General features: G+C 39.7%; 2 protein-coding genes and 1 long non-coding RNA gene across 4 annotated transcripts in view; 1 reads left to right on the forward strand and 2 right to left on the reverse strand.

Moving 5' to 3' along the window:
* Nucleotides 1-5,298, forward strand: part of LOC117344371 (rab-like protein 6) — a 35,282-nt gene extending 29,984 nt beyond the window's left edge. The window contains exons 13-16 of one of the 2 annotated variants that reach the window (XR_004536169.1): nucleotides 2,648-2,717; nucleotides 2,902-2,984; nucleotides 3,701-4,891; nucleotides 4,925-5,298. Coding sequence is in view for 1 of the 2 variants with exons in the window: in XM_033907122.1 (XP_033763013.1) it covers nucleotides 2,648-2,717; nucleotides 2,902-2,984; nucleotides 3,701-3,919 (372 nt within the window). In the remaining variant the exon portion in view is untranslated. Of the gene's footprint in view, nucleotides 1-2,647; nucleotides 2,718-2,901; nucleotides 2,985-3,700 lie in introns of both variants that reach the window. The other variant, XM_033907122.1, reaches the window with a different exon arrangement.
* Nucleotides 5,299-9,111: 3,813 nt separating this feature from the next.
* On the reverse strand, nucleotides 9,112-19,939 carry LOC117344386 (coiled-coil domain-containing protein 151-like). Its single transcript, XM_033907135.1, has 12 exons — nucleotides 19,746-19,939; nucleotides 18,875-18,996; nucleotides 18,641-18,718; nucleotides 18,346-18,525; nucleotides 18,112-18,216; nucleotides 17,447-17,695; nucleotides 16,998-17,141; nucleotides 16,713-16,873; nucleotides 16,431-16,587; nucleotides 14,425-14,580; nucleotides 13,080-13,164; nucleotides 9,112-10,264 (listed from the first exon to the last, which is right to left on the reverse strand). Exons 1-12 carry the CDS (start codon nucleotides 19,819-19,821, stop codon nucleotides 10,137-10,139), a joined length of 1,641 nt encoding a protein of 546 aa, XP_033763026.1. The 5' UTR covers nucleotides 19,822-19,939; the 3' UTR covers nucleotides 9,112-10,136.
* LOC117344397 lies at nucleotides 10,595-13,073 on the reverse strand. Its single transcript, XR_004536174.1, has 2 exons — nucleotides 11,691-13,073; nucleotides 10,595-11,656 (listed from the first exon to the last, which is right to left on the reverse strand). It is a non-coding gene; the product is annotated as an uncharacterized LOC117344397 (long non-coding RNA).
* Nucleotides 19,940-23,051: the final 3,112 nt, after the last annotated feature.

Raw genomic sequence — 23,051 nt, forward strand, 5'->3', positions numbered from 1 at the left:
GATACAGTTATTATAGACTTGGACAGTAGGATACAGTTATTATAGACTTGGACAGCTGGCTAAATCAACTTGAGAGTGAGGTAGGATACAGTTATTATAGACTTGGACAGCTGGCTAAATCAACTTGAGAGTGAGGTAGGATACAGTTATTATAGACTTGGACAGCTTGGCTAAATCAACTTGAGAGTGAGGTAGGATACAGTTATTATAGACCTTGGACAGCTGGCTAAATTAAACTGGAGAGTGAGGTAGGATACAGTTATTATAGACTTGGACAGCTGGCTAAATCAACTTGAGAGTGAGGTAGGATACAGTTATTATAGACTTGGACAGCTGGCTAAATCTACTGGAGAGTGAGGTAGGATACAGTTATTATAGACTTGGACAGCTGGCTAAATCAACTTGAGAGTGAGGTAGGATACAGTTATTATAGACTTGGACAGCTGGCTAAATCAACTTGAGAGTGAGGTAGGATACAGTTATTATAGACTTGGACAGCTGGCTAAATTAACTTGAGAGTGAGGTAGGATACAGTTATTATAGACTTGGACAGCTGGCTAAATTAACTGGAGAGTGAGGTAGGATACAGTTATTATAGACTTGGACAGCTGGCTAAATCAACTGAGAGTGAGGTAGGATACAGTTATTATAGACTTGGACAGCTGGCTAAATCTACTGGAGAGTGAGGTAGGATACAGTTATTATAGACTTGGACTGCTGGCTAAATCAACTTGAGAGTAAGGTAGGATACAGTTATTATAGACTTGGACAGTAGGATACAGTTATTATAGACTTGGACAGTAGGATACAGTTATTATAGACTTGGACAGTAGGATACAGTTATTATAGACTTGGACAGTAGGATACAGTTATTATAGACTTGGACAGCTGGCTAAATCAACTTGAGGGTGAGGTAGGATACAGTTATTATAGACTTTGGACAGTAGGATACAGTTATTATAGACTTGGACAGTAGGATACAGTTATTATAGACTTGGACAGTAGGATACAATTATTATAGACTTGGACAGTAGGATACAGTTATTATAGACTTGGACAGCTGGCTAAATCAACTTGAGGGTGAGGTAGGATACAGTTATTATAGACTTGGACAGCTGGCTAAATTAACTTGAGAGTGAGGTAGGATACAGTTATTATAGACTTGGACAGCTGGCTAAATTAACTGGAGAGTGAGGTAGGATACAGTTATTATAGACTTGGACAGCTGGCTAAATCAACTTGAGAGTGAGGTAGGATACAGTTATTATAGACTTGGACAGCTGGCTAAATCTACTGGAGAGTGAGGTAGGATACAGTTATTATAGACTTGGACAGCTGGCTAAATCAACTTGAGGGTGAGGTAGGATACAGTTATTATAGACTTGGACAGTAGGATACAGTTATTATAGACTTGGGACAGCTGGCTAAATCAACTTGAGGGTAAAGGTAGTGATACAGTTATTATAGACTTGGACAGTAGGATACAGTTATTATAGACCTTGGACAAGCTGGCTAAATCAACTGGAGAGAGTGAGGTAGGATTACAGTTATATAGATTTTGGACAGCTTGCTAAATCAACTGGAGAGTGAGGGTAGGATACAGTTATCTATAGACTTGGACAGCTGGCTAAATCAAATGGAGAGTGAGGTAGGATACAGTTTATTATTAGACTTGGGACAGCTGGGCTAAATCACTTGATGAGTGAGGTAGATACAGTTATTATAGACATTGGACAGCTGGCTAAATCTACTGGCGAGTGAGGTCGGAGTAGGATACAGTTATTATAGTACTTGGACAGCTGGCTACATCAACTGTAGAGTAAGTAGGATGGATACAGTTATTACTAGACTTGGGCAGATAGGATACAGTTCTTATAGACTTGGACAGTAGGATACAGTTATTATAGACCTTGGACAGAATAGAGAGTAGAACGATTATGGACGGTATCATAGTGAGTGATCGTTATGACTTGGACAGTGTATCATGAGGTGAGTGATAGTATTAAGTGACACGTATCACTAGGTGAGTGATACATTTTATGACTGACATGTAATACTGGTGATAGGTAGTTTATATGGTCTAATCAATAATGTAGACATTTATTGCTAGATAAGTTTATAGATACGTGGATCTTATTAAGAAGAAAGTTATAGACGGCAGTAGGAAATAAGATTGATATCAATGAGTGTAGCAGTATCTGAAGTGTAGTATAGACGACGTGTCATATAGATTATAGACTTTGATATAATGGTGTGTCATTAACGCTATCTTGTAAACTTAAGAAATAAAAGAAGTAAATCATTGATAAATATTTGGTAAAATATACTGACAAAATTCACAATAAACATCCGTTGCATTTTCACTTACCATTTAGGAATAACTATTCATCAAAAAAAAAAAAAATTAGTCATATAGCTATATCACAGCTGTAATAAAAGGAGCAGTTATTTTTTCATTGGCTTAGATGATAAGTCATTATTCATCATGTAAATTTAACCTTTTTAAAACTCGGAATGCATTTCCCTCATTAAAGACTAGAGTTCAATAATGATTTATTAAAGGAGCAGTAGACAAGTGGGGAACATTAAGTGATGTGATATATAATTCACTACAAGGAGTATTGATTACGTTGTGTAAATGTTACAGTCGACTGTCGCTGAGGAGGTGGGGAGTGAGCCTAGCAGTCCGGAGCTACAACGACCGAAACCCAGGTCAAGTAAGTACATGTACTTACTAATGTAGTTCTATCGTAGTTATGTCTAATCTAATGATATGGGTAACTGGTATTTTTTTTGTTTGATTTAATGATATGTTATACTGGTATGATAATGTCTATGTGATACCTATTTAACTTATAAGATGGTCTGGATGTCGCTTTTTAAACGTATTGTTCATTGTAGAGTCAACTACGTCTGGAGAAATAGCAGAGAGGGATACAAGTGCCAAAAAGAAGAAAAAGAAGAAGAAAGACAAATCGGAGAAGGTAAATTCATCCAAAACAGATTTTAAACTTGCCAGATATATAATGTTCATACATTAAAGTCATCATTATATATACCGCAGTACATCATCTATGTCAGGTCTTTGTGTGTCAGTGTTAGCAGTTAAACATATTATATATAACATACACATCAGGTCCCTGTGCATAAGTGTTGGTAGGTATACATATATACAACATATGTACTTCCGGGCCCTGTGCATCATTGTTAGCAGATAAACATAAATGCAACATGTATGTCAGATCCCTGTGCATCAGTGTTGGCTGGTAAACTTATATGTACAACATATACATCAGGGCCCAGTTGTTCAAAAGGTGATTAGGCTAATCAAGGTTTAACAACAAATTTAAAATCTTGATAAAGTCATTTTTGGTAAAACTAACTTAACAAAATTTCATGACATGATAACACTCGTCAGTTTCTTCCTACTTACCTATTTTAAGGAATACACACACTCAGGTTTGAATTAAAGTAGAAATGAGATTTTCACTAATCAAGTGATTAAGCTTATCACCTTTTGAAAACTGGGCCCAGGTCCTGGTGTGTGTGTCAGTGTAGGCAGATTAACATATAAATAAAACTTCAATGTCAGGTCCCTGTGCGTCAAGTGTAGGCAGAGAAACTGTATAATACTTTACTTAAAGAAAGTTAGGTTCATAAAGGATGAGCTGGTGTATTTTGATTTTTTTTGATTTTGTAGGGAGAAGAAAATTCAACTTCAAAAAAGAATAAGAAAAAGGACAAACAAAAAACAGAAAAAGAGAAGGGTGAAACAAGCAAAAAGGAGAAGAAGAAAAAGAAAGAAAAAATAGTTGTGTCACAAACTGAAAATGCAATGGAAAATATGGATGACTTGGAAGCATTCCTAAATGATGATCCTTCAACCCCTGGGGGCGGGGCAGGTTATGAGTCACTCTGATCTTTCAACCCCTGGGGATGAGGCAGGTTATGAGTCACTCTGATCCTTCAACCTTAACAGAAATGTTCTGTGTCACATCAACCCTGGGAGGCAAGATAATGGTTTCTGTGACTCATCAGCCTTGGGGGAGGGGATGGGATATGGGATCAAACATTCCTGGGATTAGGGAATGATAGTTCCTCTGGTTCATTGACCTGGAGAGGGGACAGGAAAAGTGTTACTGTGATCCAACAATCCTGGGGTGGGGAATGATAGGATGTGTTATGCTGCTTCATAAGTTTTGGTTTTAGATGGCCTCTAATATCCATTACCAGGGGTAGGGATGGGATGGGTAATTCTATAAATCCAGGGGTAGGGATGGGTAATTCTATAAACCCAGGGGTAGGGATGGGATTAGTCACTCTATAAACCCAGGGGAAGGGATGGGATTAGTCACTCTATAAACCCAGGGGTAGGGATGGGATGGGTAATTCTATAAACCCAGGGGTAGGGATGGGATTAGTCACTCTATAAACCAAGGGGTAGGTATGGGATTAGTCACTCTATAAACCCAGGGATGGGATGGGTAATTCTATAAACGCAGGGGTTGGGATGGGATTAGTCACTCTATAAACCCAGGGGTAGGGATGGGATTAGTCACTCTATAAGCTCCAGGGGTAGGGATGGGATAAGTCACTCTATAAGCTCCAGGGGTAGGGATGGGATTAGTCACTCTATAAACCCAGGGGTAGGGATGGGATTAGTCACTCTATAAACCCAGGGGTAGGGATGGGATTAGTCACTCTTTAAATCCCAGGGGTTTGGATGGGATTAGTCACTCTATAAACCCAGGGGTAGGGATGGGATTAGTCACTGTATAAGCTCCAGGGGTAGGGATGGGATTAGTCACTCTATAAATCCCAGGGGTTTGGATAGGATTAGTCACTCTATAAACCCAGGGGTAGAAATGGGATTGGCATTATAAACCCAAGGGTTGGGATGCGATTACATACTCTAAACCCCAAGGGTTGGGATGGGATTGTCAGTATAGAAGTATGGAGGGAGTCATTCTATAAACCACAAGTGTTAGGGGAGTCAGATGATACACCTAGAGGATCGCAGCAGGTTGTCACTATATACTTTGGGGGCCGGGATATGTTGTTAGCCCAATGGTTGGGTATGGAGTAAACAGAGGGGTTAGGATTTCATTAATTATCATTATTTATTGAGATGTTTATACAGAGATGTATGTGTACAAGTGGAGTATATTGTGTGTAAACTAAATGAATGACAAACGAGATAAAATATGCTGAAAATACATTTTTGTAAACATTTAGAAGTAATTGTGTATTGATGTGATTTTAGTGCTAAAACTGAATAAATATGAAGTACAATGTTAATGTTGTTATCCTGCTTGGGGAACATTGGTGACCAGGTGTGGATGTCTGGTGACAGTGTGTGGATGTCTGGTGACCGTGTGTGGATGTCTGGTGACCTTGTGTGGATGTCTGGTGACCATGTGTGGATGTGTGGCGACCTTGTGTGGATGTCTGGTGACCGTGTGTGGATGTGTGGCGACCTTGTGTGGATGTCTGGTGACCGTGTGTGGATGTCTGGTGACCGTGTGTGGATGTCCGGTGACCTTGTGTGGATATCTGGTGGTTGTGTGTGGATGTCTGGTGACCTTGTGTGGATGTGTGGTGACCTTGTGTGGATATCTGGTGACCGTGTGTAGATGTCTGGTGACTGTGTGTAGATGTCTGGTGACTGTGTGTGGATATCTGGTGACCGTGTGTAGATGTCTGGTGACTGTGTGGATGTCTGGTGACCTTGTGTGGATATCTGGTGACCTGTGTGGATGTCTGGTGACTGTGTGTGGATGTCTGGTGACCTTGTGTGGATGTCTGGTGACCTTTGTGTGGATGGATGTCTGGTGACCTGTGTGTGATGTCTGGTGACCTGTGGATTCTGGTGGTTGTAGATGTCTGGTGACTTGTGTGGATGTCTGGTGACCTGTGTGTGGATGTCTGGTGACCGTGTGTAGATGTCTGGTGACTGGGATTGGTGTTGTGTGGATTGTGCTGGTGAGTCTGTGTGTGGATGTCTGGTGACCGTGTGTGGATGTCGTGACCTGTGTGGATTGGTGACTGTGTGGATGTCTGGTGACCTTGTGTGATGTCGGTGACCTGTGTGGATGTCTGGTGACCATGTGTTGGATGTTGGTGACCATGTGTGGATGTCTGGTGACTGTGTGGATGTCTGGTGACAGTGTGTGGATGTCTGGTGACCGTGTGTGGATGTCTGGTGACCGTGTGTGGATGTTTGGTGACTGTGTGTGGATGTCTGGTGACTGTGTGTGGATGTCTGGTGACTGTGTATAGATGTCTGGTGACCTTGTGTGGATGTGTGGTGACCATGTGTTGATATCTGGTGACCGTGTGTGGATGTGTGGTGACTGTGTGTGGATGTGTGGTGACCTTGTGTGGATGTGTGGTGACCTTGTGTGGATGTCAGGTGACCTTGTTTGGATGTCTGGTGACCTTGTGTGGATGTGTGGTGACCTTGTGTGGATGTGTGGTGACCTTGTGTGGATGTCTGGTGATCTTGTGTGGATGTCTGGTGACCTTGTGTGGATGTCTGGTGACCTTGTGTGGATGTCAGGTGACCTTGTGTGGATGTCTGGTGACAGTGTGTGGATGTCAGGTGACCTTGTGTGGATGTCAGGTGACCATGTGTGGATGTCAGGTGACCATGTGTGGATGTCTGATGACCATGTGTTGATATCTGGTGACTGTGTGTGGATGTCTGGTGACCTTGTGTGGATGTCTGGTGACTGTGTGGATGTCTGGTGACCGTGTGTGGATGTCTGGTGACTGTGTGGATGTCTGGTGACTGTGTGTGGATGTCTGGTGACCGTGTGTGGATGTCTGGTGACCTTGTGTGGATGTCTGGTGACCTTGTGTGGATGTCTGGTGACCTTGTGTGGATGTCAGGTGACCTTGTTTGGATGTCTGGTGACCTTGTGTGGATGTCTGGTGACCTTGTGTGGATGTCTGGTGACCTTGTGTGGATGTCTGGTGACCATGTTTGGATGTCTGGTGACCTTGTGTGGATGTCTGGTGACCTTGTGTGGATGTCTGGTGACCTTGTGTGGATGTCTGGTGACCTTGTGTTGATATCTGGTGGTTGTGTGTAGATACCTGAGCACATGATGACCATATGGATTGGGTGACTGGATGTCTATATATGGTGACTGGGTGTCTATATATGGTGACTGGATGTCTATATATGGTGACTGGATGTCTATATATGGTGACTGGATGTCTATATATGGTGACTGGATGTCTATATATGGTGACTGGATGTCTATATATGGTGACTGGATGTCTATATATGGTGACTGGATGTCTATATATGGTGACATTGATGTTAATTTGTGACTTGGTGGAATATTGGTGACCCGTGGAGATATCTGGTAATCAGGTGTGGATATCTGGTGACGGTGTTATATGTTTACTGTGACTTAATGGTTGTTATATTTGGTGACCAGGTATGGATAATCTGTAACTGGTGTGGACATCTGGTGACCAGGTGTTATATTAGTGACCAGGGTATGGATATCTGGTAACAATGTGTGGACATCTGGTGACCAGGTGTTAATATTTAGTGACCAGGGTATGGATATCTGGTAACATTGTGTGGACATCTGGTGACCAGGGTATGGATATCTGGTAACATTGTGTAGACATCTGGTGACCAGGTGTTGATATTTAGTGACCAGGGTATGGATATCTGGTAACATTGTGTGGACATCTGGTGACCAGGTGTTAATATTTAGCGACCAGGTTATGGATATCTGGTAACATTGTGTGGACATCTGGTGACCAGGTGTTAATATTTAGTGACCAGGTTATGGATATCTGGTAACATTGTGTGGACATCTGGTGACCAGGTGTTGATATTTAGTGACCAGGGTATGGATATCTGGTAACATTGTGTGGACATCTGGTGACCAGGTTATGGATATCTGGTAACATGGTGTGGACATCTGGTGCCCAGGTGTTGATATTTAGTGACCAGGTTATGGATATCTGGTAACATTGTGTGGACATCTGGTGCCCAGGTGTTGATATTTAGTGACCAGGGTATGGATATCTGGTAACATTGTGTGGACATCTGGTGACCAGGTGTTGATATTTAGTGACCAGGGTATGGATATCTGGTAACATTGTGTGGACATCTGGTGACCAGGGTATGGATATCTGGTAACATTGTGTGGACATCTGGTGACCAGGTGTTGATATTTAGTGACCAGGGTATGGATATCTGGTAACATTGTGTGGACATCTGGTGACCAGGTTATGGATATCTGGTAACATGGTGTGGACATCTGGTGCCCAGGTGTTGATATTTAGTGACCAGGTTATGGATATCTGGTAACATTGTGTGGACATCTGGTGCCCAGGTGTTGATATTTAGTGACCAGGGTATGGATATCTGGTAACATTGTGTGGACATCTGGTGACCAGGTGTTGATATTTAGTGACCAGGGTATGGATATCTGGTAACATTGTGTGGACATCTGGTGACCAGGTTATGGATATCTGGTAACATGGTGTGGACATCTGGTGCCCAGGTGTTGATATTTAGTGACCAGGTTATGGATATCTGGTAACATTGTGTGGACATCTGGTGCCCAGGTGTTGATATTTAGTGACCAGGGTATGGATATCTGGTAACATTATGTGGACATCTGGTGACCAGGGTATGGATATCTGGTAACATTGTGTAGACATCTGGTGCCCAGGTGTTGATATTTGATGACCAGGATATGGATATCTAGTAACATGGTGTGGACATCTGGTGCCCAGGTGTTGATATTTAGTGCCCTGTTGTTGGGATGTCTTGTGTGGTATATGTCATTACACTGAGCTCCAAGCTGTGCCCAGGTGTTGATATTTAGTGCCCAGGTGTTGATATTTAGTGCCCTGTTGTAGGGATGTCCTGTGTGGTATATGTCATTACACTGAGCTCCAAGCTGTCTACTGATCATTTAGTAGGTACTCACTGATGAACAGGAGACCCTGTGAATAAGATCACATTTTGTGTTGTATATTTGTGATTTAATTTAACAAAGATTATATTTGAAGATAAACAGATCTAACAACACATGTTATAAACAACACATGTTATAAACAACACAAACAATACCGTAAGATAAACGTCTGTTTATTAATTCCTGACTTTAACCTTTAAACTTCAAAATCTAGGTAATAAAGGAATGCTGTGAAGTTTAATGTGAAATTTTTAAACTGGCATGATTACAAAGCAGCACTTATATAGTTAATCTGTATTATAGACAGGCTGTACAACTATACAATCAGTCATGGCAGTATCCATTGCCAGGAAATAAAATCTCTGATTGCCATGATAGTATAACTTCAGGAACTACAATGAAAGTCAAATAAATATGTTTTTTTTTAAATTTGTTAATTTGTAACCTCAACAATGAGGACAAACAATAGGTAGAGAACAGATAATATCTACATTGTAACACAGTCTTTTGTCTCACACTGGTTTGGCTGGCTCTTCAGTATCCTTCTGTTAACTACAGTGATAGCTGACACTGCATCATGAATGTACTGTTGGAGGGACATGTAGGTCTTTTTGTACCAGTGTGGAGTTAGTCTTATCATTAGCCAAACAAGTCAGTCGTATACAAACAAGTCAGTCGTATACAAACAAGTCAGTCGTATACAAACAAGTCAGTCGTATACAAACAAGTCAGTCATATACAAACAAGTCAGTCATATACAAACAAGTCAGTCGTATACAAACAAGTCAGGTTATATCCAAACAAGTCATTCGTATCCAAACAAGTTGGGTCATATCCATGCAAGTCTGTTCTATCCATACAAGTCTGTCCATATGAGTCGGTTGTTTACATACAAGTCTTTTCTATCCATATATGTCAGTTGTAGTGTCCATGTGTCAGTTGTAGTGTCCATGTGTCAGTTGTAGTGTCCACGTGTCAGTTGTAGTGTCCACGTGTCAGTTGAAGTGTCCATATGTCAGTTGTAGTGTCCATGTGTCAGTTGTAGTGTCCATGTGTCAGTCGTAGCGTCCATGTGTCAGTCAAAGCGTCCATGTGTCAATTGTAGTGTCCCTGTGTCAGTTGTAGTGTCCATGTGTCAGTTGTATTCACATTTCTGCAAGTCACAATCTCCTTATACACATATTACTTCATCTTCTTCTTCTTCTTTGTGGTGCGTCGTTTTGTCTTGGAATCAACAATAAATTGTGATTGTTTCTTAATTGCGGTGCGGCCCGGAACATCACCATCATCATCACCACTGTCATCTTCATCTGAAGGTAATTAAAACATGATTTATTAACAGACCATTTTGGATAACTCATACAGACTTTAGTCTGGGGATAAACACACAAATCTTGGTTAATTAACATCAAGTGTTGTCTCACTAAAGTTGGGATGGCAGATTTCACTTATCATGTGTCATTAGCATTTATTTCAACCTTTTCCAATAATCTCATTGTAATCAAATCGTACCAGATCTTTCTGAGGGAAAGACGTCAATAACATTCTCAGGCAGTGTTAGTAGGTGTAGTAAAACTGATCAACATATATTACTTGATCGCTTCATTTATATTTCTATATGGTGATCACTGATCATTAGGGCACGTTTATAGACGATGTCTGGATTATGACATAATGCAATGGGCAATGCAAGAGGTATTAGGTCAGGTCAATGGGTGAGTGATACATGACCTGGAGTTGGTTCAATGGGGCAGTGATACGTGGCCTGGAGTTGGTTCAATGGGTCAGTGTTACATGGCTTGGAGTTGGTTCAATGGGGCAGTGATACATGTCCTGGAGTTGGTTCAATGGGTCAGTGATACATGTCCTGTAGTTGGTTCAATGGGGCAGTGATACATGGCCTGGAGTTGGTTCAATGGGGCAGTGATACATGTCCTGGAGCTGGTTCAATGGGTCAGTGATACATGGCCTGTAGTTGGTTAATTGGGGGCGTGATACATGGCCCGGAGTTGGTTCAATGGGGCAGTGATACATGGCCTGGAGTTGGTTCAATGGGTCAGTGATACATGGTCTGTAGTTGGTTCAATGGGTCAGTGATACATGGTCTGTAGTTGGTTCAATGGGTCAGTGATACATGGTCTGTAGTTGGTCTGTTGTTGGTTCAATGGGTCAGTGATACATGGCCTGTAGTTGGTTCAATGGGTCAGTGATACATGGTCTGTAGTTGGTTCAATGGGGCAGTGATACATGACCTGGAGTTGGTTCAATGGGGCAGTGATACATGACCTGTAGTTGGTTCAATGGGTCAGTGATACATGGCCTGTAGTTGGTTCAATGGGTCAGTGATACATGGCCTGGAGTTGGTTCAATGGGTCAGTGATACATGGTCTGTAGTTGGTTCAATAGGGCAGTGATACATGACCTGGAGTTGGTTCAATGGGGCAGTGATACATGACCTGGAGTTGGTTCAATGGGGCAGTGATACATGGCCTGGAGTTGGTTCAATGGGGCAGTGATACATGGCCTGGAGTTGGTTCAATGAGTCAGTGATACATGGCCTGGAGTTGGTTCAATGGGGCAGTGATACATGGCCTGGAGTTGGTTCAATGGGTCAGTGATGTGCGGCCTGCATACGAGGCTGTACATGGGTCAGTGATATGTGACCTGTATACAAGGTTGTACATGGGTCAGTGATACGTGACCTGGAGTTGGTTAATAGGGTCAGTGATACGTGACCTGTATACCAGGCTGTACATGGGTCAGTGATACGTGACCTGTATACAAGGTTGTACATGGGTCAGTGATACGTGACCTGGAGTTGGTTAATAGGGTCAGTGATACGTGACCTGTATACCAGGCTGTACATGGGTCAGTGATACGTGACCTGTATACCAGGCTATACATGGGTCAGTGATACGTGACCTGTATACAAGGCTGTACATAGGTATATAATTTAAGTGACATGTATATGACAAGTGGATAGATGCTTAATTTGTTTAGCAAAGATAAAGCAAAGGTACATATTTCATGCATATAATATGATCTAACTGAAGTTTCTGTTTCATGAGATTTATTATACAATTCAAGAGTTTCTGACAATTTTCATAATCTTGTGTGAAATGGAAAGATCTTTTTATCACATGATTAAGATTTAATTAACAATATCCTAGAAAATATGCATTTCCGTGTAATTTTTGAAATTATCTTGACTCTAAGTCTCTATATTCCTTGTCTTCATCATTACAACATTTTATTGTCATTTTATAATGTCACATTAAGTGAAATGATGTACCAGGTATTATATATGCAGGAATATGATATGGGTGTGTTTACGGAATAACACAGCAATCGTGATCAAAAAATCAAAATCAACATTCAGCCAATCAAAAATAATCCACTCAAAATAAAAAGTCACGGTATATAATGGGCACGCATAAATAGTTGTGTGACTGAATATGATCCAAGTGGGTTGGAGCCCAGCAACCACCAGGAGGACAGATGAACAACCTGGTAACCAGGGCAACTGAATGTCCATCTGTTGCCAGGCTCGGATACCCTCTCGACACAACCCAACATGGCAGTCTGATTTACTTAGGATTCCTCTACTCGTACCTCCGAGTACAACCCAGACAACCTGACATGGGGGCAGAGAAGAGAGGATATCCTTACTGTGAGGGTAGCAAGGCAGTAAACCCTGTGTAATAACTTACATCCTCCGTAAAGGGTTCGCGTAATGTCTTTATAGCAAAATCACACAAATAAATACATGTATTATTAGATATTAGTCCATATCTTCATAGTGAATCCACACAAATTGATACATTATTAAGTATCGGCCCATTCATAGCACAACCACACAAATTCATACATTTATTATAAAAATTTGTCTATAACATCATTGCAAACTCGATTCACTGTTATAGAATGTTAGAGAATGTTAGAGAATGTTAGCAGTAATTTATTGTTAGTATATGCCAGGTTCCTGCAGTTACATGAGTGATGATATATCATGGATGTACAATTGTACTATGATGGTTAGTTCACACTAGCTATTATTAGGCAGGCTTTAGTTAACTTCACACTAGCTGTTAATAGGCAGGCTAAGAAAATCAAGAAAAAACTTACCATCAAATCCCATATCCCGTTCTTTCTGGGGCAACTTAACTCTTGTGTTGTATTGTGGCAGTTTCCCTTCCATACTAGCATGGAACTAGAACAAAATATATTCTGCTGTAAAACTTGCACATAAGACAGTCACTTTTGATTTAATATGTAATCAATTATAGAATAACTAATATTCAATTTTCAAAAGCAGACAGTGTCCTCTTCTGATGGAATGCACCCTACTGATGGAGTGTCCCTTACTGACTGAACATCCCCTACTGATGGAGTGTCCCTTACTGACTGAACATCCCCTACTGATGGAGTGTCCCCTACTGATGGAGTGTCCCCTACTGACTGAGTGTCCCCTACTGACTGAACATCCCCTGACTGAACATCCCCTACTGACTGAACATCCCCTACTGACTGAGTGTCCCCTACTGACTGAACATCCCCTACTGACTGAACATCCCCTACTGACTGATCATCCCCTACTGACTGAGTGTCCCCTACTGACTGAACGTCCCCTACTGACTGAACATCCCCCACTGACTGAACATCCCCCACTGACTGAACATCCCCCACTGACTGAACATCCCCTACTGACTGAGTGTCCCCTACTGACTGAACATCCCCTACTGACTGAACATCCCCTACTGACTGAACATCCCCTACTGACTGAACATCCCCTACTGACTGAACATCCCCCTACTGACTGAACATCCCCTACTGACTGAACATCCCCCTACTGACTGAACATCCCCTACTGACTGAACATCCCCTACTGACTGAACGTCCCCTACTGACTGAACGTCCCCTACTGACTGAACATCCCCTACTGACTGAACATCGCCTACTGACTGAACATCGCCTACTGACTGAGTGTCCCCTACTGACTGAACATCCCCTACTGACTGAACATCCCCTACTGACTGAGTGTCCCCTACTGACTGAACATCCCCTACTGACTGAACATCCTCTACTGACTGAACATCCCCTACTGCTGAACATCCCCTACTGACTGAACATCCCCTACTGACTGAACATCCCCTACTGACTGAGTGTCCCCTACTGACTGAGTGTCCCCTACTGACTGAACATCCCCCTACTGACTGAACATCCCCTACTGACTGAGTGTCCCCTACTAACTGAACATCCCCTACTGACTGAGTGTCCCCTACTGACTGAACATCCCCTACTGACTGAGTGTCCCCTACTGACTGAACATCCCCTACTGACTGAACATCCCCTACTGACTGAACATCCCCTACTGACTGAGTGTCCCCTACTGACTGAGTGTCTCCTACTGACTGAACATCCCCTACTGACTGAGCATTAGACCCCTCATGAGTACCCCTTCACTGCATACCTCTTCCTCCTCCATCTGCTTGGTGATTTCATTGATCTCCTTGCCATCCAGTTCCTCCAGCAGTTTTAGAAGTTTCTCCTCACACAGAGATAACTGGTCCAGGACATATTCATCTGATGTGGGCGCAATCTGTGCTGTTGGTACATGTCCTTTGTTCTACAAAGTAATGTATATAATATACTGTGATTATTTAAAAGTCTGTGACGTATTGCCATGATATAGTGTAGTTTATGACTTACAGCTATGAGATGGTGTAGTTTATGACTTACAGCCATGAGATGGTGTAGTTTATGACTTATAACCATAAGATGGTGTAGTTTATGACTTACAGCCAAGATATAGTGTAGTTTATGACTTACTGCCATGAGATGGTGTAGTTTATGACTTATAGCCATGAGATGGTGTAGTTTATGACTTACTGCCATGAGATGGTGTAGTTTATGACTTACTGCCGTGAGATGGTGTAGTTTATGACTTACTGCTAAGAGATGGTGTAGTTTATGACTTATAGCCATGAGATGGTGTAGTTTATGACTTATAGCCATGAGATGGTGTAGTTTATGACTTACAGCTATGAGATGGTGTAGTTTATGACTTATAGCCATGAGATGGTGTAGTTTATGACTTACTGCCATGAGATGTTGTAGTTTATGACTTACTGCCATGAGATGGTGTAGTTTATGACTTACTGCCATGAGCAGCCTTTGACACTAACTTTCCAGGCCTTGGAGACCAACGGTCTCCTGATACTTAAATTCTTGGTGCCCTCCACAGAATCTTGGAGCCCACATTTTCAACAACAAAAAAATTATACAAAAAAGAAACTTATTTCATTTGTTCAAATATTTTATTATATCATTTCCATAAGAAGTTTAAAAGACTTCCGTTGAAGTTCAATAAGGTCCTGGTTATTGGCCAGTTTATCCTCCTCCTCCTGTAGTAAACGACCCGGTTTCTCCATGTTTACGACACAGTGTACAGTACATGTGTACATCGTCGTAGCCCAACTAATTAAACTGTGTTTGCCAGGAGTTCTGGAACTTTCTTTTCTTTCTCGTATTGATGCTGTTGAACCCGTCGTTCCTTCGATGTCTTGGCTTTTTTCGGAGGAGGCGACAGCCCCAACCACCGATGCATCTCTGTATGTACGTGTGTTGTTTACCCTATGTCAATGCAAGTGAAGGTCACTTTCGCTTCGCGCCGACTTACCTTGGTCATATAGACGCTTGAAATAGTACTAGTTTATTGTCTAAAATTACAAGCGTTCCAAATACTCTGGCGACCGGAAAGACGGGAGTACACAAGTGCAGTTTTACATGCGTGCAACACATGGGTATAAACGACTGACGAATATTGAAATTAAATCGATAACTTTTTGGGTACATTTTACTAAAAATTCCTACATTTTAAGAACACCTCAATGTAAAAATCTCAGTGCCCGACGGTCTCCAGGTAAGTGCAGTTTTTGGAGACCTCCAAATATTTTGGTGGACTCGGGCACCAGGTCTACCGTTAGTGTCGAAGGCTGATGAGATGGTGTAGTTTATGACTTACTGCCATGAGATGGTGTAGTTTATGACTTACTGCCATGAGATGGTGTAGTTTATGACTTATAGCCATGAGATGGTGTAGTTTATGACTTACTGCCATGAGATGGTGTAGTTTATGACTTACTGCTATGAGATGGTGTAGTTTATGACTTACTGCCATGAGATGGTGTAGTTTATGACTTATAGCCATGAGATGGTGTAGTTTATGACTTAATTACTGCTATGAGATGGTGTAGTTTATGACTTACTGCCACGAGATGGTGTATTTATGACTTACTGCCATGAGATGGTGTAGTTTATGACTTATAGCCATGAGATGGTGTAGTTTATGACTTACTGCCATGAGATGGTGTAGTTTATGACTTACTGCTATGAGATGGTGTAGTTTATGAGTTATAGCCATGAGATGGTGTAGTTTATGACTTACTGCCACGAGATGGTGTATTTATGACTTACTGCCTTCAGGTGGTGTAGTTTGTCAGTCAGGTGCTCCACACCAGCCTTGACAGACACCATGATGGTGCTGTTCCTGTGAAGTGTCTCCTCGGTCTCTTCCTGTCGGGTCTCCTCCTTCTGTAGCTGGGCCTGGAACTCCTCCAGCATTCTCTGTCCACTGTTACATTTTACAGAAAATCTTTAGTGTGTCTGATGTCTACCATAATTTTATTGTCCATTACCTTTGTCTACTGTAAAACATCAATATGACTGGCACTCATAGCACAAATAAATCTCTCTTACCTGGATAATTTAGCATCTCCAGAGTACTTCATCTCCTCAAACTCCTGCTGAAGTTTCTCCTTATCCTCACGCAGCCTTGTGATGGACTTTTCATTCTGATTCTTGAGATCTTCTAGGTGTTTGGTAGTGGCTCCTTGGCCCTCAAACCGATGGACCACTTCCTGTACAATGTATAAAGTTTCAACAATTGTAAAATGCATTTAAACTGTAAACTAAACCAATATTTCAGGCCAACAATGATCATAAGAATTTAAAGTGTTGAATCGTCTGTGATGAGTGACTTACCATAGTGTCAGACACACCAGTGGCCTCCTTGATGTGTCGGAAGGCCTCTTCATACGAAGAGATCTTCTGCTGCTGTTCCTCTCCCTGAAGGGCCTGTTTCTCCTGGGGGTTAATGTCATCAGCCTGGATAGACCCCCTCTGGGCCTGTAATACCAAAATATAACAAAGTTTCAACTGATGCTGTTAGCAGTATACATATTTGTAACTAGAATTATCAGATGCAGCCAAAATATTTAATGGATATAACTGATAGGTGTAAAAATTTGATGGATATAACTGATAGGTGTAAATATTTGATGGATATAACTGATAGGTGTAAATATTTGATGGATATAACTGATAGGTGTAAATATTTGATGGATATAACTGATAAGTCTAAATATTTGATGGATATAACTGATATGTGTAAATATTTGATGGATATAAATGATAGGTGTAAGAAAACTTACAATTCTGCGCTCAATCCTCTCGTGTTGTATCTTCTTATCCTCTGCTTCCTTCTTCATTTTCTGTAGTTCTATCTCGCGTTGTTTCCTCTCTGTGTAGACCACTTTTTCATTCTTTGCCAATTCTGCCTGGGCAGCCTCTTTTGAGATCTGGGCATCATCGTGCATAGCCTTGAGTTCCTTAAGTTCACTTCTTGTGCTGCGGATCTCTGCTTCCATGGCATCAAGTACACATGGGAATTTCTCAGCTTCCTATACAAAGAGTCAAAATCAATGCTTTCTTCTTTTAGAGTTTACCTTTTGTTTTAAAAATATTTATAATCTTAATTCAAAATTCTCAGACACTTGTAATACATTTTGTTTCATTTTGATATACCAGGCAGTTATCAGAATATATTTTCAATTGAATTTGACACAATGGCATAAATCAGACTTTGAAGTATGCAAAATTAAAAGGACATTTTGTTTGCATTTTTAAACATATACTGTAATTTCCTGCATATTGCCCATGAGCTATGCGGGCAATCTACCAGTGTGGGCTATCTGGAATTTATTTTACAAAAGCATAAAAAATGCCTGAATTTACATCACACAGGCTATACCCCCAAGCGGGCAATACACAGGAAATGAAGGTAAGTAAATTGTTAATCTTGTAATGAAAAACCTACCACTTCCAGCTTCTTCTTGATGTCCTCATAAATTCGTTTTAGATGCATGGCCTCATCAATCTTAAGACTAGTCTTATCATAACTGTTCTCCAAGTACCGCATTGTCTGAAAACAACCATTAACATTTTAAAGAGTAATTTATGGCTTTTAATTGATTATGAAGCAGTTCACATTTTGCTGTTGTATATGTCTATGCCAGTACACATGTATTTACACCTGTCATACAGTCAGTACCTGGGCGTCAGCAGATTCACCCTTGTCTGTAGCCACGGCCTCAGAACTATCCTGTACCATCTGTTCATACTTAGTCTGTAGCGTCTCAACTCTCTTTTGTTTGGAAGCTGTTTGGTGGCGCAGATTGTTGAGGCGCTTGACAGTGTCACACACTTTGTGGTCCATGATCGTGATGGCTTGCTGCAACAAGAATTAAGCCAGTTCAGATAAATCATTTAATCAATTACTTTATGAACTTTTATTTCGTAAAATACATCGCATGCAGATTAAACATCCAGAGTTATTCTCTACTCACCCTTCCAGTTTTATTCTTCATGGCAGCTTTCTCTACAGGACGATCCCCAAATGCTTTGTTAATCACATGATGGTCTTGCTGTTAATAAAAGAAAAGAATCCATTATCATATCTGCTTAAGTATAGGTATTAACATTTTAAACAGAAATAATCAAAACCCGGTGAATAAATTATAGATAATCTATTAAAATTTTTATGGCAATTGATTATTTAATGAACTTAAATGTCAACCTACACACAAGGAGTCACTGAGCTTCTTCCTCACTTCCTTGTTTTCACGACGAAGCGTTAAAATGTTCTCTCTGTTCTTTTTCATTGCATACTGAGAGGTTTCGTAGTAAGCCTTTCGATCGCCCTCTGGAAAGCAGGAAATTGATTAATATAAAACAGGAAGACAATAGCAACATGTAAATACACAGATGTAAACAAAATATGATGTACTTATTTAGTTTAACTTAATCTTATTCTAAAATCTAGCCATGAGATTAATAAAACGATCAGGTCGGAATACCTCAAATGTAGTAAGTGTATAAATTTAACATGTCTGTGCGTTTCATAGAAATGGAATTCCACATGAAGACATATTCGTGAGGTTGTAGCCAGAGTTTCCTATAGCTTTGACATCATGTCTGTTCAGGGTAAACTCGGGCTAATGATAGTTATCAACTGTCAAAGACATCTAGCTCAGTCATATTACACGCATCTAGGCTGTACACGAATACTCAAATCACAGAAATACAGACAGTAAATATTGAGATATAGGCCTATATAAAAAGCAAGGGTATTGAGGTAAAGAAGAATTGATATGACAATGCCATGTTCGTATGCAATGATGTATCTCGATTTACTCTGTTACTGTTAGAATATTGCAAAAGCCTGTCGCCCTGTGTTCAAATAATATTTGAAAATTGTGGTTGAAATCAGGCCCACATAAAATATTTCAACGCAGATCATCAAACGCAAAATCAAAATATATATCGCATGAAGGACTTTCATTATCAAAGAAGGATACTATTAGTTTATGTGCCGTTCTGTGATCTGTGCTGTAGCGACATAGATCTAGATTTCTATTTCTTTTCTTTTTTTTTACAAACAAACGGTCTTACCAAGGAGGGCGATCTTGGCCTTCAGTTCATCGATCAGCTCCGTCATCGGACGCTGCATCGTCGATGTGACGGGCATTTTCGGAGAATTCTCTGTATGTGTCAACAGAAAAGTTTACTCCTTCCTATGTCTGCCTACTGACTGCAAGATAAAGTGTTTTGACGTATCCAAGGTGCCCTCACTTTTGCGCATGCTCAGCAAGGGAGACAACTCTTCTCCAAAACACACGGCCTTTCTCGACGCTCACCATGAACGTTGTAGTTGCCGATGCATTTCGTCCCTTTTTCTTCAACATTTTTGTTTCCTTTAGGCCTACATGTAACGTATCTTAAATTAATTCAAAACAGAATAGACCAAGAATCATTTCTTGTGACTCTGCCTATAAATATTACTGTAAATATGCAATGACAAGCCGTGTGGAAAGAAGAGACATTAGCTTACAGACTAGTATTAATATTAATTTGATACAGTAGATTGTCTACAAGACGTAGATTTCTAATTAAGTATTAATGTTAATAAATAGTTTAATATTGATATATACTACTTCTTTATTAATATGAATTAATATCAGTAAATGAATTAGTATCTAATGCCTCCACCCCCCTCTCTTTCTCTTTATCCCTTTTTTTTCTCTAATTAATTGAATGTATGTCCATGTATACTGTTTCTACAGTATGTTTAAAAATTGCATACTCTTTTATAAATTGTGTCCATTGTTGCGGAAAGGGCGATTATACAAGTGGCAATAACTTGTGCCCAATCCTTTGTTAAATCTTTTGCAGTAAAATATGTTTAAACCCAAACTAATGATTTTTATTATAATATTAATAATGTTTGATATCATTGTCTACAATATAGGCGTATCTACATGTATATCAATTCATTTCTTTATATTACAAATTAAGTTCTTCTATTAAAATAATTTCTTAATATCAGTAAGCGATTTTATCCATTAAAATAAATGGGGAAGAGGATTAAATGAATTCTGAATAAATGAATTATTCCACAACGGCTTGAAGTAATATCTTATATAGTGTATATATTTACATCTAATTTGAAATAGCCTAAAGTTGATAATGCAAATAATTTATTCAAAGATTTTTTTTTCACATGTATAAATCTGTATGTATTTTATAGTTTTTCAAGTTTTTACAATACAGTAAAGAGAAGTAACAACATTACATTAAAAATTCCTGACATTCCTACACACTGAAAATACATGATTATAACATACTAAAAAAAAAAAAAAAAAAAAAGACTTAGATAATAACAAAAACATGTAAAACGCTTTATATACAAGAAAATAATCTATCTGGAATTAATTGAATCGTCAATATTGAAAAGGCTTTTGATTGTAATACTTGGAATTTTATTGATAAAATACTGATATTTTTTATTCAATAATTTATTTTAATCTTCGTAGTGTTATCAGAAATTGGGTAAAATTATTCTCAATAATTGTGTGTTGGATTTAATTGAAAGGGTAGTCTCTCTTCTTTGTTTTATATTAGGAGGGACTGCCATCAAGGTAACCCCATATACCCATATTTTAATTTTTAGATTGTGTGATTAAAAACACTCAATCAAATTAGAAATAACTAGAGCATCAATGGTATACAGCTAGATGACTCTCGTTTCTTAATATGTGGATAATCTCTCTTATTTCATATATGTGGAACAAAGAAATTTTACAAGCATTTCAGGTCTAAATATTGAAACGTTAAAACTTGTTACATGGATTGGCAATATGTAATACAATGTACAATGGTTTCTGTAATTCAAACGTTACCAGCTATGGGGGTTAACTCTGTAATTAAAACGTTACCAGCTATGGGGGTTAACTATGTAATTCAAAAGTTATCAGCTATGGAGGTTAACTCTGTAATTCAAAAGTTATCAGCTATGGGGGTTAACTATGTAATTGAATGTTATCAGCTATGGGGGTTAACTATGTAATTCAAAAGTTATCAGCTATGGAGGTTAACTATGTAATTCAAAAGTTATCAGCTATGGGGGTTAACTATGTAATTCAAAAGTTATCAGCTATGGAGGTTAACTCTGTAATTCAAAAGTTATCAGCTATGGGGGTTAACTATGTAATTCAAAAGTTATCAGCTATGGGGGTTAACTCTGTAATTAAAACGTTATCAGCTATGGGGGTTAACTCTGTAATTAAAACGTTATCAGCTATGGGGGTTAACTCTGTAATTCAAAAGTTATCAGCTATGGGGGTTAACTCTGTAATTAAAACGTTATCAGCTATGGGGGTTAACTATGTAATTAAAACGTTATCAGCTATGGGGGTTAACTCTGTAATTCAAAAGTTATCAGCTATGGGGGTTAACTATGTAATTAAAACGTTATCAGCTATGGGGTTAACTCTGTAATTCAAAAGTTATCAGCTATGGGGGTTAACTATGTAATTCAAAAGTTATCAGCTATGGAGGTTAACTCTGTAATTAAAACGTTATCAGCTATGGGGGTTAACTCTGTAATTAAAACGTTATCAGCTATGGGGGTTAACTCTGTAATTAAGATGTTATCAGCTATGGGGGTTAACTCTGTAATTAAAACGTTATCAGCTATGGAGGAATGACTGTGAATGTTAAATTAAGATATCGAACTTGCATTGTTGAAAACAAAAGAGAATAAACGTTCCAATTTTTTTTAAGCGCAGTCTTTTCCATTTAGTTTCATAAAAACATGTAGCTAGGAGCCACAGAGCCACTCCATCTCTATAATGTTGATTCTCCCCAACACCAATACCAGTACTGTAATATAAACCTGTTTATCCCCAACACCAATACCAGTACTGTAATATAAACCGGATTCTCCCCAACACCAATACCAGTACTGTAAATATAAACCTGATTCTCCCCAACACCAATACCAGTACTGTAAATATAAACCTGCTTCTCCCCAACACCAATACCAGTACTGTAAATATAAACCTGATTCTCCCCAACACCAATACCAGTACTGTAAATATAAACCTGCTTCTCCCCAACACCAATACCAGTACTGTAAATATAAACCTGTTTATCCCCAACACCAATACCAGTACTGTAAATATAAACCTGATTCTCCCCAACACCAATACCAGTACTGTAAATATAAACCTGCTTCTCCCCAACACCAATACCAGTACTGTAATATAAACCTGTATCTCCCCAACACCAATACCAGTACTGTAAATATAAACCTGTTTATCCCCAACACCAATACCAGTACTGTAATATAAACCTGATTCTCCCCAACACCAATACCAGTACTGTAAATATAAACCTGATTCTCCCCAACACCAAAAC

Source organism: Pecten maximus, chromosome 2 (genome assembly GCF_902652985.1).
Source record: "Pecten maximus chromosome 2, xPecMax1.1, whole genome shotgun sequence".
NCBI lineage: Eukaryota > Metazoa > Mollusca > Bivalvia > Pectinida > Pectinidae > Pecten > Pecten maximus.